General features: G+C 56.8%; 1 protein-coding gene across 1 annotated transcript in view; it reads left to right on the top strand.

The window, feature by feature from the left end:
- Positions 1-12844, top strand: part of IGDCC3 (immunoglobulin superfamily DCC subclass member 3) — a 41008-nt gene extending 28164 nt beyond the window's left edge. The window contains exons 3-14 of the mRNA XM_060132224.1: positions 5381-5525; positions 5889-6019; positions 6466-6603; positions 7907-8065; positions 9330-9495; positions 9762-10009; positions 10212-10376; positions 10948-11139; positions 11293-11397; positions 11849-11987; positions 12148-12367; positions 12644-12844. Coding sequence (XP_059988207.1) covers positions 5381-5525; positions 5889-6019; positions 6466-6603; positions 7907-8065; positions 9330-9495; positions 9762-10009; positions 10212-10376; positions 10948-11139; positions 11293-11397; positions 11849-11987; positions 12148-12367; positions 12644-12844 — 2009 coding nt within the window. The remainder of the gene's footprint in view (positions 1-5380; positions 5526-5888; positions 6020-6465; positions 6604-7906; positions 8066-9329; positions 9496-9761; positions 10010-10211; positions 10377-10947; positions 11140-11292; positions 11398-11848; positions 11988-12147; positions 12368-12643) is intronic.
- The last annotated feature ends 916 nt before the right edge of the window (positions 12845-13760 follow it).

The following is a 13760-nucleotide window of genomic DNA, read 5'->3' as shown; positions in this document are numbered from 1 at the left end:
TAGCATGTGTCAGAACTTCCTTCCTTTATTAAGGCTGAGTAATATTCCATTGTATGTATAAACACATTTTATTTCTCCATTCACCTGTTGATGGACACTTGGACTGCTTTCACCTTTTAGCTATTGTGAATAAGGCTGCTATGAATGTGGCTGTACAAATATCTCTTCGAGACCCTTCATTCTTGTGGGTATATACCCAGAAGTGGAACTGCTGGATTGTATGGTGGTTTTATTTTTAAGTTTTTGAGGAACCTCCATACTGTTCTCCATAGTGGCTGCACCAGTTTACATTCCCACCGACAGTGCACAAGGGTTCCAATTTCTCCACATGCTTGTCAACACTTGCTGTTTTCTGTTGTTTTTTGTTATTGCTCTGGTAGTAGCCATCCCAATGGGTGTGATGTGGCCTCTCATTATGGTTTTGATTTGCATTTCCCTAATGCTTAGTGTCTTTTTATTTTGTACTAAATCGTCGAAATCCAGTGTGTATTTTACACTTACAGCCCAACTCAATCTGGACTGGTCACATTTCAAGTGCTTAATAGCTGGCTACTTACTTTATTAAAAAATGAGATTCTCAAGGGGGAAGTTGGGGCATTGGGTGGAAGCATATGGGATTCAGCTGTGCCTCTGGTATAAGGAAAAACATTACAATCATCTGAGCTGCGTGAGGAAGAACCGGGCGTTCGGGGTGTCCCTGGTCCTTGGCAGGGATGGATACAAGGAAGGGGACTTTGGATGGCCTTTGGAAGAGTCTGCAGGTCGTGGTTATTCCTCTTGAATGGCGGTATGAGTGGGGGCAGTCGGTGCCTCAGACCTCCAGTGCCGCTGGCTTCTGCAAAGGCTGTGTTTTGAACTCTCCATCCCAGCAAGCCCACTGATCTCTTTGTCCTCACACACCAGATAGGAGTCTGGCTGTAGCCAAAGGGTTGGAGGCTGGGCTTGGGGTATGCTGCCGGCTTCCTTCCCAGCACTCTGCCCCGACCCTTCCTGCCCCCCCAGCGTCCCCTTGGAGCCTGTCTAATCAGATCCAGGCCTGACCTCGCCAGAGGTCGTGGACCAGGAGGAAAGTTCCCCTCCCCTCCCTGAGCCGCTCTAGATCTGGCTCTCAGGAGACTCCCCTCCCCTCGGGTGATTTATAGGGGTGTCCAGGAGCCATTTCCTGCTGGTTTCTGCTCCCTTCCAGCCCGGTGGGTTGCTGGGCTGTCTCTGTGAACCCTCTTTCCCCACGGCCTAGCTGTACCCCTGGCAAGGACAGGGAGCGGCTGGGAGATTCCTTCTCAGACTGTTTGAGGACAAAGGTGCTTTCTTCTTCCTTTCTCCATAATGACCCCCAAGCAGGCCTCTGTCCTCCCTGTCACTCTCTCTGGTCCTCACACAGGAGGGGCCTCCCAACACGACCCCCTCCCATAACCCAGCTTGAAGTGAGGAACCCGAAACAGCTCCTACCCGACCAACAGGTGTGAGCAGGAAGGTAAAGCATCGTTAGCCGCAAGCCACAGCACCACCTTCATGTCCACCAGCCCCATACACAGTGCTACCCACACTGGCCACAAATAGTGCCTCCACAGTGGCTAAGAACCCGCCTGCCAATGCAGGGGACACAGGTTCGAACCCTGGTCCGGGAAGATCCCACATGCTGCAGAGCAACTAAGCCCGTGCACCACAACTACTGAGCCTGCGCTCTAGAGCCCGTGAGCCACGACTACTGAGCCCGCGTGCTACAACCGCTGAAGCCCGCACACCTAGAGCCTGTGCTCTGCAACAAGAGAAGCCACCGCAACGAGAAGCCCGCACACTGCGACAAAGAGTAGCCCCCGCTCGCCGCAACTAGAGAAAGCCTGTGTGCAGCAACGAAGACCCAACGCAGCCAAAAATAAATAAATAAAATAAAAATTTTAAATAATAATAATAAAAAACTATTGACAAATAGTGCCTCCAGCCACTGTGCCCACCACTGTCAACCACACAGTGGCCTCCAGAATGACTTGCTCAGAGGTCAGCGTTTTCTGAGGTCCAGTCCTCAGCCCCACGTCCTCATGGTTGCCCAGGGACCCTCTCCCAGAGAGACACGATGAGGGACAGCTGGCTCCATGGCCTGCTCGTACAAGCCAGTGCAAAACAGACACGTAAACCAAACGTGTTTCCCCTCTGAGAGATCGGAGATCTAAGTGGCCCTGAGAAATTTTCTCCCCTGACTTCCTAAAGAAGTCAGCAGTGAACTCAGAGTGAGTGGACAAACTCGGAGTGAGCTCAACTGAGTGTGGACAAAGGCCTGTACAGGAAGGCGGCAGGAGTCTGACGTGGGAGGCCCTGCAGAGTACCTGTTCACCCCTTCATCTGTGGAGGAAAGGACCAGCGCTCCTATTATGGGAGGCAGGGTTCCCAGAGATGGGCCATCATGTATACTTTAAGCTCTAGGCAACATCCCTTTAGCAACTAACTTGTAGCAAAAGCAATAGAATACAAAGGTTAAAGAAAAAGAAACAGATCCAACATGGAGTCAGGTTTGTTCTTCCCTTTTATACCCTGACACTGCCTGCCCACGGTCTCACTGCAATCCCCCAGGACACTGAAGGGATATACAGGGCTGACCCAAGGGTTGAGTAGGGGTGGGAAGAAGGGGAGGGAAGAAGGAGCCTCAGATAAAGAGGACCACACCCTCCTATTGCACCCCCTCCCCCGGACCACACTGCCTAACCAGCTGGGCTCCGAGGGATGGGACAGAAAAACCTTCTCGGGGGCTCACTGTCGTCCCTGCAACTTGTAACAGTGCCAACTCACAGCCAGTGAGAAGAGGCTGGCCCAGCCTGCAGTCTGCCCTGGGGTCACCTGTCCTTGGAGAGTGAAAAATTTGCTGGGGACACCCCAGCAGAGGGCTTGGGGCATGGAACTTCTGATTTGGGGCCAGCAGAGCCACCAACTGGGCCTGGGTCTCAGTTTCCCTTTCATAAAATGAATGTGTTGGCTTTACATGTGTGGTTTTCAAGCACTTTTAAAAGCAAAGCTACCTTTCAAATGAAATGTTTGGCAGAACTGCAGTTAAGTAAAGCTGATAGAGAGGTTTTGCAAGGTGCTGCTCTGATGGAGGGGAGATGTGAAGCCCTGGGTGGGGAGGGGCCCCAGGTGCATCCCAGGGGCCCCTGGGGACCCCTCGGACTCTGTTGTACAGTGTGAAGATGATCAGACTGGCTCCTTAACTACCACCCCTTCCTGCTCGAGCATTCCTCTGCAGCATCACATTCAACCCATGCTTCTTCATTGTTTAGTTTTAGGGGGAGAAAGAAGCTAGAGGCCAAACTTTCTCCATCCAGTGCGCCCTGATGAGAAGCAGCCCTTTCCCGTGCATCTCTCCTCAGGCCAGCTCCTAGCTCTAGGCGCCTCCAGGGAGCCCAGAATGGGGGCTAGAAACACAAAAGGATTCGGGTTCCTTAATGAGGAGGCATCTGTAGTCAGCAGAGCCATTAGTCCCCGCCCCAAGTCCCTGGGGGGCTGCAGGCTCCTCTCCAGCTGGAGTGAGGAGGGGGCAGGCAGCTCCCCAGCTCCTGAAGGGCAGGGCTGGGTGGGTGGGGCATAGACAGCTGACCCAGGAGCCGGGGTGCCCTCTCCGCTCGCTAGCCCTGCCTCCAGCCCTGCGCTCCTAGAGGTTGAGGCCTGGAAGCAGTAGAGGGGCCCTACCAGTGCCTCAGCCCCCTGCCCCAAACCTCTGGGCTGACCTGCAGGCCCTTGGCCAAACACAGCCTTTGGCCTGAGCCTGGGCAGGCTGACCTCACAGTGCTCCCTGGGGATCATCTCACTGAGCCTGATGGGGACACCAGCTGGGGCGCTTGCCCCCATCTCCCGCCCCTAGGGCCCCAAGGTGCCCTTTGTAAGGACTATACCTACACAGGGACATGTGTGATTGATTACCTACACAGAACCAGAATCACACACCAGCCACAGGAGCTGAGGGATACAACCCCTCCCCCATTCACATCCAGCTTGGACACTCACACCACATACACAGAGGCAACCATGTCCTCCCAGCGAGCACAGCTCTGCACACACGTGCAAGGACGCGCTCACACCCATCAGCCATACTCCCAGGAGGCCCTGAAGGAGGAGGAGGCTGGGCTGGGGATTTTTATGCATGTTTATATTTAATGAACCACATGCAAATGAGATGGAGAATGTGCCACAAAAGAGTCAGCCCCCAGAGACTCTGGGAAGAAGGGCACAAAGGCTCGGCCTTTCTGAGCTGCCCTGGAGTCCTGAACAGACTGGTAGATTGAGGGGGCCTGAGACGGGGTGTGCCCACCCGCACCAGGGAGTCAGGAGCAGGGACCAGGACAAGCTCCAGCGTCCCTGCTGCTGTGGGGAGAGGGAGGGCTTCTTCTGGGAGGGGACAACTGTCCCAGTTGATGGAGTGTTGGAGGGGAGGGGCTGCCTGCCTGGACAGATGGTGAGCCTCCTTCCCGCACTTGAAGCAAAGTGGATTTTAATGAAATCACAGCCCTGGTGCTGAAGCTGGGAACCCATGTGGGAGGGGCCCCTTCCCTGGGCTTTACAGGTTGGGGAGTAAGGATGGATGGGAGTGAGGGTGGGCAGGAACACTTCACCGGCCTAAAAGGGGGTGGGGGGCGTGCACCACGGCCCCTCCCATGATCAGAGCTCAAGCAGTTCAGATCCCCAAAAGGTGGGAAGGCAGCCCCTGAATATTTATGACACATTGAAATGTAGATTGGTAGGTCTGACTGTCTTCTAAGAGGCTTGTCACCTTGGATGGTACACCACCTTCTTGGGGTGCATTGAGAAGCTGCAGAAGAACTGGGGATAAGGGGGTGATGATGAAGGGCAAAGAAAGCCACTGGGTGCTGGTAACCAGGCTCTAACGACCAGTGTCCCTGCTGGGTGACACTGGACTAATCGCTTCCCCTCTCTGTTTCCTATTCTGTAAAACGTACAGCATAATACTTAGCACTTGCATACCTTACAGGGAGTTTATAAAAATAAATCCGAAAGCCGCTGTAAAAGTGGGGAGCAGGCCGTGGGAGCAAGGCTTTTCTCTGACTAGGCTTCGTGGGTCCACAGCCCAAGATTTCCATGTTAGAGGTTTATCCAAGAATTTGTCCAGACCTTTCTCAAAGTGTCCCAGCCTGGCCTATACCATCCCTTAGGGGGAGATGTTTCCCACAGGTAGGAGGCAGGGTAAGTGCCGATGTACCCCCAGCAAGCTGTGCCCTGCACCTGCCAGCTCAGCTTGGGGGAAGACACCCTGTGCCCTGAGCCGGGTGAGCTCCAGGGCTCCAGGACACAGACCCGAGGCCCCCATGCCCTCTCCCATCCCCTCTGCACCTCAGCAGTGTGCCTTCCCCATATACATTTCCTTTTCTTTCTCCAGCCATGTCCGACTTCCACGTGCACCCTCAGGCCACCGTGGGTGAGGAGGGCGGTGTGGCCCGCTTCCAGTGCCAAATCCATGGGCTTCCCAAACCCCTGATCACCTGGGAGAAGAACAGAGTCCCCATTGATACAGACAATGAGAGGTGAGCCCCGGGTGGGGAAGGTGGAGGGATGACCAAGAGGCAGGCCAGTCCAGTGTCTGGGCCTTGAAGTAGGCCTGCCTGCGGCCTCCAGGGTGGTGTTTCTGCAACTTTGTTGAGGCTGAGTATCTGTGTGGTTTGTGGGCCCAGATTCAACACTTGAATGCACGCGAAGATCTGTGTGTGATGGTTGTCGAGGCTGGAATCGCAGGTGCATCCACCTGTGAGAGTCCCGTAGTGTGTCTGTGATGACAAAAGTGACATTGGGGTAGTGGCCGGGTCCTGGGCTGTGTCCGTGATGCTGAGTCACCCTGTGGCCAGTGGTGCTTGTGCTTGCTTACGGCTGACCGTGCCCTCCCGCCACAGGTACACACTGCTGCCCAAGGGGGTCCTGCAGATCACAGGCCTTCAGGCTGAGGACAGCGGCGTCTTCCACTGTGTGGCCTCCAATGTCGCCAGTGTCCGGGTCAGCCATGGGGCCAGCCTCACTGTGTCAGGTGAGGGTCCTTGGCCCTGTCTCGTTCTTCTCCCCACCCTCCAATCAGTCTCTCTTCAACTGAGCCCCAGAGCCTGGACAGCCAAGTGCATACAGGGCACCTTGTGAGCACGAAGTTCTGTGCTCTTCAGGGTGAGGGTTCAGGAGGCGTTCGAGGTCCCTCCCTGGCTCAGTTCTCCTTGAGGAAGCCCACTCTCTGCTTATGGGTGGTTGGGTGAGGGTGGCTCTCCCACCGCTGGAGGCCCTGCGGGGCCTGACCACAGAGATGAGTGTGAGCAACGTCCTGGGGCTGCTGGCTTCTCCTCTCTACGCATGGGACCCAGCTTCTGGGCTGGAGCTTGTCTCCCACCCACCATGTCCTAGGCCGTGTATTGGGGGTGGGTGGGTGTGGTGAGGAGGTGGGAAGGGTCCCAGCTAAAGTGAAGAAATATGGCATCTTCCTCCCAGGCTCGGGCTCTGGGGCCTACAAGGAGCCTACGATCCTCGTGGGGCCTGAGAACCTCACCCTGACTGTGCACCAGACCGCCGTGCTCGAGTGTGTCGCCACGGGCAACCCGCGCCCCATTGTGTCCTGGAGCCGCCTGGGTGAGCCCCATCCTGCAGCCCCTGCCTCTCCCACCCCTGGGAGGGCCAGTCTCTTCATCCAGCTCCAGGGGGAACTTGGAATCCTGTTTGTTCTCCGTGGGGGTCCGTTCTCTTCGAGGCCTGGGGAGGGGGTGGGTTCCCCTCTCCTTGGCAGGACCAGGGAGGTCCGCCTGCCCACTGCATTCTCCCTCCCTCTGTGCAGATGGCTTAGCTCCCCAGGTTACCTCGTCCAGTCCTGGCAGTCCTGCGCCAGCTCCCCTCCCCCATGCTCCCCTCACTCTAGGCATCTCCATCAGGCCCTCCAGAACCCCTCTGCAGCTCTCAGCACCCCTAGTCTCTTTCCGGTCGGACTCATCTCTGCCATCTACACCCTGGCCATCCTCCCCAGTGATGCGATCCCAAACCCCTCAAAATCTCAGCCAGTTGTCACATCCTCTCTCTGGACCCCCCAGTCTCTAACCTGGCCCCCTAAATCCCCAGCCTAAATCCCTAGGCAGCTGAAGGAGAGAAATGAAAGGGTGCAGATGGGCCCACATTGTCTGAGTGGAAAGGTCACTGGGGGAAGGAGAGTCTGGAGGGGATGGGGTGGGGTCGCATTCACAAGGAGACTGTGCCACATTGTAGCAGCTGAGTGATCCGGGAAGGAGGGGGCAGCAGGCAGGATAATGGAGTAGATTTCACCACTTCAGGGACTGAATGGGGAGCTGTCTCCTCGCATTCTGACTGTGCTAATCTGATCCTGGGTGGGGGGAGGGCCCGGGGACTGGGAGAGGCTGGAAAGAGTGGCCTCACCATTAGGAGGAGCCCATAGGCCCTGCAAGGACCATCTGGTGCAACATTTCCCAAAGTGAAATCTGCAAGGGGAAAGAATGGCTTGGTGGTCTAACAAGTTTGGGAAACAGTAAGCCAGATCCCTTTGCTACAGGACTTCTCAGAGCCTTTATATTAACGCGCATTGTGACAGTCAAGGAGAGGAATGGATATCTGACCAAGGAACTTTTTTCAGGAGAGACAAATCAAGCTGGGAAATGTCCATGTAACCCAAACCCCTTACTTTCCTGTTTGAGAAACTGAGGGGAGGGGACTTGAAGGTCACCAGTGAGGCAGTGACAGTGTTAGGATCAGGAGCCAGTTCTCTCCTGCTGGGTGAGAGTTTTCTGTGCTGCTCTGGCCGCCTCCACAATGCCATGTTGCTCAGAGGGAAGAGTCAAAGACAGGGGCTCCCTGGAAGATTGATGGTGGCCGATTCCAAGTTTGGACATTCCTGCACACCTACCTCCCTGACCCTCCCCTTCCCCTTCAGATGGTCGCCCCATTGGGGTGGAGGGCATACAGGTGCTGGGCACGGGGAACCTCATCATCTCAGACGTGACCGTCCAGCACTCGGGCGTCTACGTCTGTGCAGCCAACAGGCCCGGCACCCGGGTGAGGAGGACGGCACAGGGCCGGCTGGTGGTGCAAGGTACGGACCTCCCCGCCCCACATTCCCTGCCTCATCGACATCCCTGGCCCAAGCCCAGTGCCGTGTACTCACCCACTTTCCTATCCTTGCCCTAACCTTGCCCCTGCTCCCTCTCCAGGGCCCCAGCCCAGGCCAAAGGCAGCAGCTCTGTGTCTCTCCCCCTCCCCCAGGAATGTGTATGTTGGGAATGCGAGGACATTCTTGGTCATCTGCCCCTCCAGGTGCCATCGCCACCCCCCCCAGTCATTTCCACTTTGTCATCTCAGCTGGTCTCCCCCACCTGTGTCACCCCCATGTGTCCCTCCCTCCACGTGCTGTTCTCATTCACACGTGTGGCACTTCCACGCTCACACCTGCCTGCACACTCTCAGTGTGTTTGTCATTTCACACTATCACACCCCAGCTCCTGACACACACACACACACACACACACACACACACACACACACACACACACACACACACACACACACACACACACACACACACACACACACACACACACACACAGCCGGCCTCCACTCCCATGGTATGTGGGGCCTCTGTAGCTGACCAGCTCATTCTGTCCATCCTCCTGCCCTGGGGCTAAACTGTCTCCGTGAACCGGCTTGGAGTCCCATTCTCAGGGGTTTTCTGTGGTTGTTCCCTCCCAGAGAGGTGGGAGAGAGGGGAGTTAGGAACTTAAATGCCCATTTGTTTAGCATTCCGTGTGCTGTTAATCTGTCCAAATGGAAGTGATGGAGCATTTCATTTCTCTGGTGTTAATGGAAGTTTGAGGCTTGGGATTGGAGGAGAGTGGAATTGAATGTAGGGGTGAGGGGGGCCGGTCCTGAGGGCTCATCCGTCTCCCCGTCATTACCGGCCTTCAGCCTTAGAGGTGCAGCCAAACCTATTAGCACATTTATTTATTTAACAATTTCCTGAACAGGGAGCTCAGCTTGATTGCTTTCGGATACAAATGTCAGTCTTTTAAACAGTCATTAAAATGGAGTCCTCTCTTGGGTCTGCCTCTCTGGGGTGGAGGGACGTGAGGGCTGCCACCATCTCCCAGAGGCTAGGCTGGGGGAGGAGGGTGGGCCCCACCTGGAGGATTCTCCCCGGGGCGGGGTGGGTGTGTATGTCCCCTACCCACTTGTTCCCTGCAGACCTCTGGCCCTACCCTCTTCCCCTTCCTCAGCCCTTCACTCACAGCTGTCCCCTCCCTGTACACCTGACCCCTCGTGACCCTTATGCTTCTTTGTGCCCGCCCCCGCCCCAACCCCAGCCCCAGCAGAGTTTGTCCAGCACCCCCAGTCCATCTCCAGGCCGGCTGGGACCACAGCCATGTTCACCTGCCAGGCCCAGGGTGAGCCGCCCCCTCATGTGACGTGGTTGAAGAATGGACAGGTGCTGGGGCCAGGAGGCCACGTCAGGCTCAAGAATAACAACAGGCACGTGTGTGGTGGGTGTGCCGGCGTGAGGCCCAGATGGTAGGAGGCTGTGCACCTCCTACCAGGGAAGAACACTAAACTGGGGGTCTGGAGACTTGGGTTTGAGTCGTCCCAGGTCTGCCCCTAACTTGCTGAGAGATCTCAGACAAGCCTATTGTCTTCTGGAGGGGCTCAGTTTCTCCATCTTTCAAATGGGGAGATTTGGCCAACCTCCAAGGGATACTCTGGAAGGAGCAGGGGATCTGAGGCTCTCCCTCCCCCTGCAGCACCCTGACCATTTCTGGAATCGGCCCTGAAGATGAGGCCATCTACCAGTGTATGGCCGAGAACAGCGCTGGCTCCTCTCAGGCCAGCGCCAGGCTGACTGTGCTGTGGGCCGAGGGCCTGCCCGGGCCCCCCGTCAACGTGCAGGCGGTCTCTGTGTCGTCCACTGAGGTCCGCGTGTCCTGGACCGAGCCCCTGGTCAACACCAAGGAGATCATCGGCTATGTCCTGCATATCAGGAAGGCTGCTGGTGGGTGGGGCCCAGGAGGGCAAGGCTGCCTCTGCATCCCCTCCCTCTTACTCACTGTTTCTCATCCCCCTCGATCCCACACGTGCTGACGCAACACCTTCCCTCTTTCTCCCGGCTGCACCCTGGCTGCCCTCATTTCACCAGTGTGGGTAGGATTCCCTCATGCCCCTTTAATCCCCTGCCCTACCCTTGGCCTCCCCAGACCCACCAGAGCTGGAGTATCAGGAAGCAGTCAGCAAGAGCACCTTTCAGCACCTGGTGAGCGACCTGGAGCCCTCCACTGCCTACAGCTTCTACATCAAAGCTTACACACCCCGGGGGGCCAGCTCAGCCTCTGCCCCCACCCTGGCCAGCACTCTAGGTGAAGGTGAGGTCTGGGTGTGGAGCACAAAACCACAGACACTCAGGGTATTAGGACAGAACCCCTGTGCACCGTTGTTCAGGTTGTGCACTGCACAGAGTGCTTCGCCCTGAGGCTGAGTCGGGGCTGGGTCTACTTGTAGGAAGGGGTGTCCTTTTCTTTTTTCTTTTTTTTAAAAAACCTGACAACACTTTATTTCTGATTTTTTCTTTTTGGTTGTACTGTGTCTTCATTGCTGTGCGCAGGCTTCAGTAGTTGTGGCATGCAGTCTCAGTAGTTGTGGCACACGGGCTTAGTTGCTCTGCGGCACGTGGGATCTTCCCGGACCAGGGATCGAACCCGTGTCCCCTGCATTGGCAGGCGGATTCTTAGCCAATGGACCACCAGGGAAGTCCCAGGGGTGTTGTTTTCTAATTCACGTAAAGGTGCTATTTAAGCAAGCAGAGGCCCTGGGTTAGAGGTCAGAGAGCGGTCAGGCTCTGGGTGGGGGGGCGGTGTCTGGGTCATTGGTAGCAGGTGGAAGGGTAGAGCTTCAACCACCAAGTCCTCACATCTCGGCCTCCTTTTCCGCCCACAGCCCCTGCCCCACCCCCACTGTCAGTGCGAGTCCTGGGCAGCTCCACCCTGCAGCTGCTGTGGGAGCCCTGGCCCCGGCTGGCCCAGCACGAGGGCGGCTTCAAGCTGTTTTACCGCCCAGCAAGCAAGGCCTCCTTCACCGGCCCCATCCTGCTGCCTGGAACTGTCTCCTCTTACAACCTCAGCCAGCTCGGTGAGGCGGACACGGCTGGGGCTTGGGGAGCTGGGCGGGGGTGTGGTGCCTGGTGCCAGGAGGTGGTTCACAGAGGTCTTCTCCAGTTCACCCTGCGGACAGCCGCCTGGTGGGGCCGGGGGAGGTCCCTCAGCATCCTGGCTTTCCCCCCAGACCCCACTGCAGTGTATGAGGTGAAGCTGCTCGCTTACAACCAGCATGGGGATGGCAATGCCACAGTCCGCTTCGTGTCTTTGAGGGGAGCATCTGAGAGGACAGGTGAGGGCTGGGGATGGGGTCTGGCTAAAGACTGGCCTTCAGGAAGAGAGGCTGAGGGAGGAGGGGAGCAGGCATCCAGGGAAGGCAGGAGGGTAGAACAGTACATGCAGCCCTGGAGAACATAGGCTTAGACCTGAGTTTGATGTTTGGCTATGTGACCTTGGGCAAGTTACTTAACCTCTCTGAGCCCCAGTTTTCTCCTTCATAAAACAGGGATAGTAATACCCACTTTATAGAACTGTCTGGAGGGTGAAATGGTCCATGTAAAGTGTTATTCCCAGTATTTGGCACAAAGTTAGTGCTCAGTAACTGGTAAAAAAACCCTAAAGGTTGGGCTGGGGTCCCATTAACAAGGACAACTCATAGGTCGAGCAGCCGAGGGAGAAGTAACCCTCAAGGGCTGGGTGTCTGGGAGCCACAGCCCCCAACCTGCCGCTGCTTCCACCCCCAGCCCTGAGCCCACCATGTGACTGCCGGAAGGAGGAGGCCACCAACCAGACGTCTACCACAGGCATCGTCATTGGCATCCACATCGGGGTCACCTGCATCATCTTCTGTGTCCTCTTCCTCTTATTCGGCCAAAGGGGCAGGTGGGTCCTGGGCCAGGGAGAGGGGGCTGGGCCAGCATGGGGTAGACAGGCCTGGAGCCGGGAAAACCGCAGGGGAGGCAGGGTTTGGGGCCCATTGTCTCCATCCTTTTGTTCTTGCTCCTCCCACATCCCTCCCCCTAACTCTTGGCTCACCCCCTAGGGTCCTCTTGTGTAAGGATGTAGAAAACCAGCTCTCCCCTCCTCAGGGCCCCCGGAGCCAGAGGGACCCTGGCATCCTGGCACTGAATGGGGCGGGACGGGGAGAGCGGGGCCAGCTGGGCCGAGATGGGAAACATGTGGACATGAAGGAACTGGAGCAGCTATTTCCCCGAGCGGGGGCCGTGGGGCAGCCCGACCCCAGACCTAACCCCAGACCCACGGTGAGTGCCCCGCCTTCCCCCGAGCCAACCCCCTCCTTCAGGCTCCACCCTCCTCACCTTGGTCACAAGCCTTGGTCACCGGCCTCCGCCAAGCTGCAGGGCTTCTCCAGGCACAAGACTGGCAGCTGGTGCTTCTCTCTGTGCCCCCGGGTCAGGCAGGGAAGCCTGGAGACTGAACCCCCGAGTGGGATTGGCTCCAGAGCCTGACCCCCTGGCTGGGGGCTCACGAGCCTGTGGCCCTCCTGTTGACGCCTGTGTGACTGGCCCTTTCCCCAGCAGGACCCCGAGGCCCCTGCCCTGTGTGAGGAGACCCAGTTCTCCATGCTGCCGCTTCAGGGGTTCGGGCTCCTGGAGGAGATGACGTCTGAGGCCAAGCCCCCCTGTGTAGGCCCCCTCGCTGCCCTGCCACCCCAGGACACGGGCCCCGGCCTCCTGAGTGAAGGACCAGCCGCCCTGCCAGCTCGCTCGGGACAGTAGCCAGTGTCCGGGAGGCTCTGGAGGGAGCAACCCCCCATTCTCAGGTCAAAGGCAAGATTTCTCCTGTCATGTGGGATTCGGATGGGGGCTTCCCAGCATTTCTGTCCTGACTGCTCCTCTGATTGTCAAGACTTACAGTAGCCTTGGCAAGGGACACCCTGCAAGGACCCGGAGGGGTTCCTGTAGGAGCCCCTCCCTTGGGCCAAGGCCCCCCCAACCTCTGCCTGGTACCCACATGACTTGGAACTGAACTAACGTTTTTCTTTAAAAAAAGAACAAACTTAAAATTAAAAAAAAAAAAAAGGGAAAGAGAAGAGAGAGAAAGGTGAATTCGACTCCAAACATGTGCCCCTGCTGTGGCTGGGCCCCTGACACTGTCACCCTCCACGACTTGTTTTCTCAGGATGGATTTTTGCTGTTTTGGCTCTCAGCACCTACCTCAGCCGGAATGAATGTCCTCAGGGGAGTGGGGCCGTGGCCTCAGCCCCCCCGCCCCACAGAGCCCCGAATGTACTCCTACCTCGAGCCCCTTTAGGGGCACCCCCTCTCCCTCCCCACATTGTTGTCCAGAGTTTAGAAAAAAAAAAAAGGAGAAAAAAAAGCACTTCCCCATTTCCAGGTGTGAAAGAAAATGTCTACCTCGAGGCTCGCTGGCTCCCGGGCCTGTGCTGTATCATTGGACCCTCCCTCCTGGCTCCTCACCAAGTGTGGGCTTCTCGGGGCCTGCAGAAAGAAAGATGGAATTGGTCAAAGAAAATGTGGAAAAAAAAAAAAGCCAAAAATAAGAGGAGAATTTGTTCCTGGGAACAAAAACTAGCCACTTCCCAGCACGCTCCCAGTGCTCTGTCTTGTCTGCCTGTCCACTCCCATTTTGACCCTCTCCACCAACTCCTCCTTGACTGGGACCCCCAGGACC

This window comes from Lagenorhynchus albirostris, chromosome 1 (genome assembly GCF_949774975.1).
Source record: "Lagenorhynchus albirostris chromosome 1, mLagAlb1.1, whole genome shotgun sequence".
In the NCBI taxonomy this organism is placed as follows: Eukaryota; Metazoa; Chordata; class Mammalia; order Artiodactyla; family Delphinidae; genus Lagenorhynchus; species Lagenorhynchus albirostris.
Note: the sequence above shows the minus strand (reverse complement) of the source record. Positions and strands in the feature narration are given on the sequence as shown.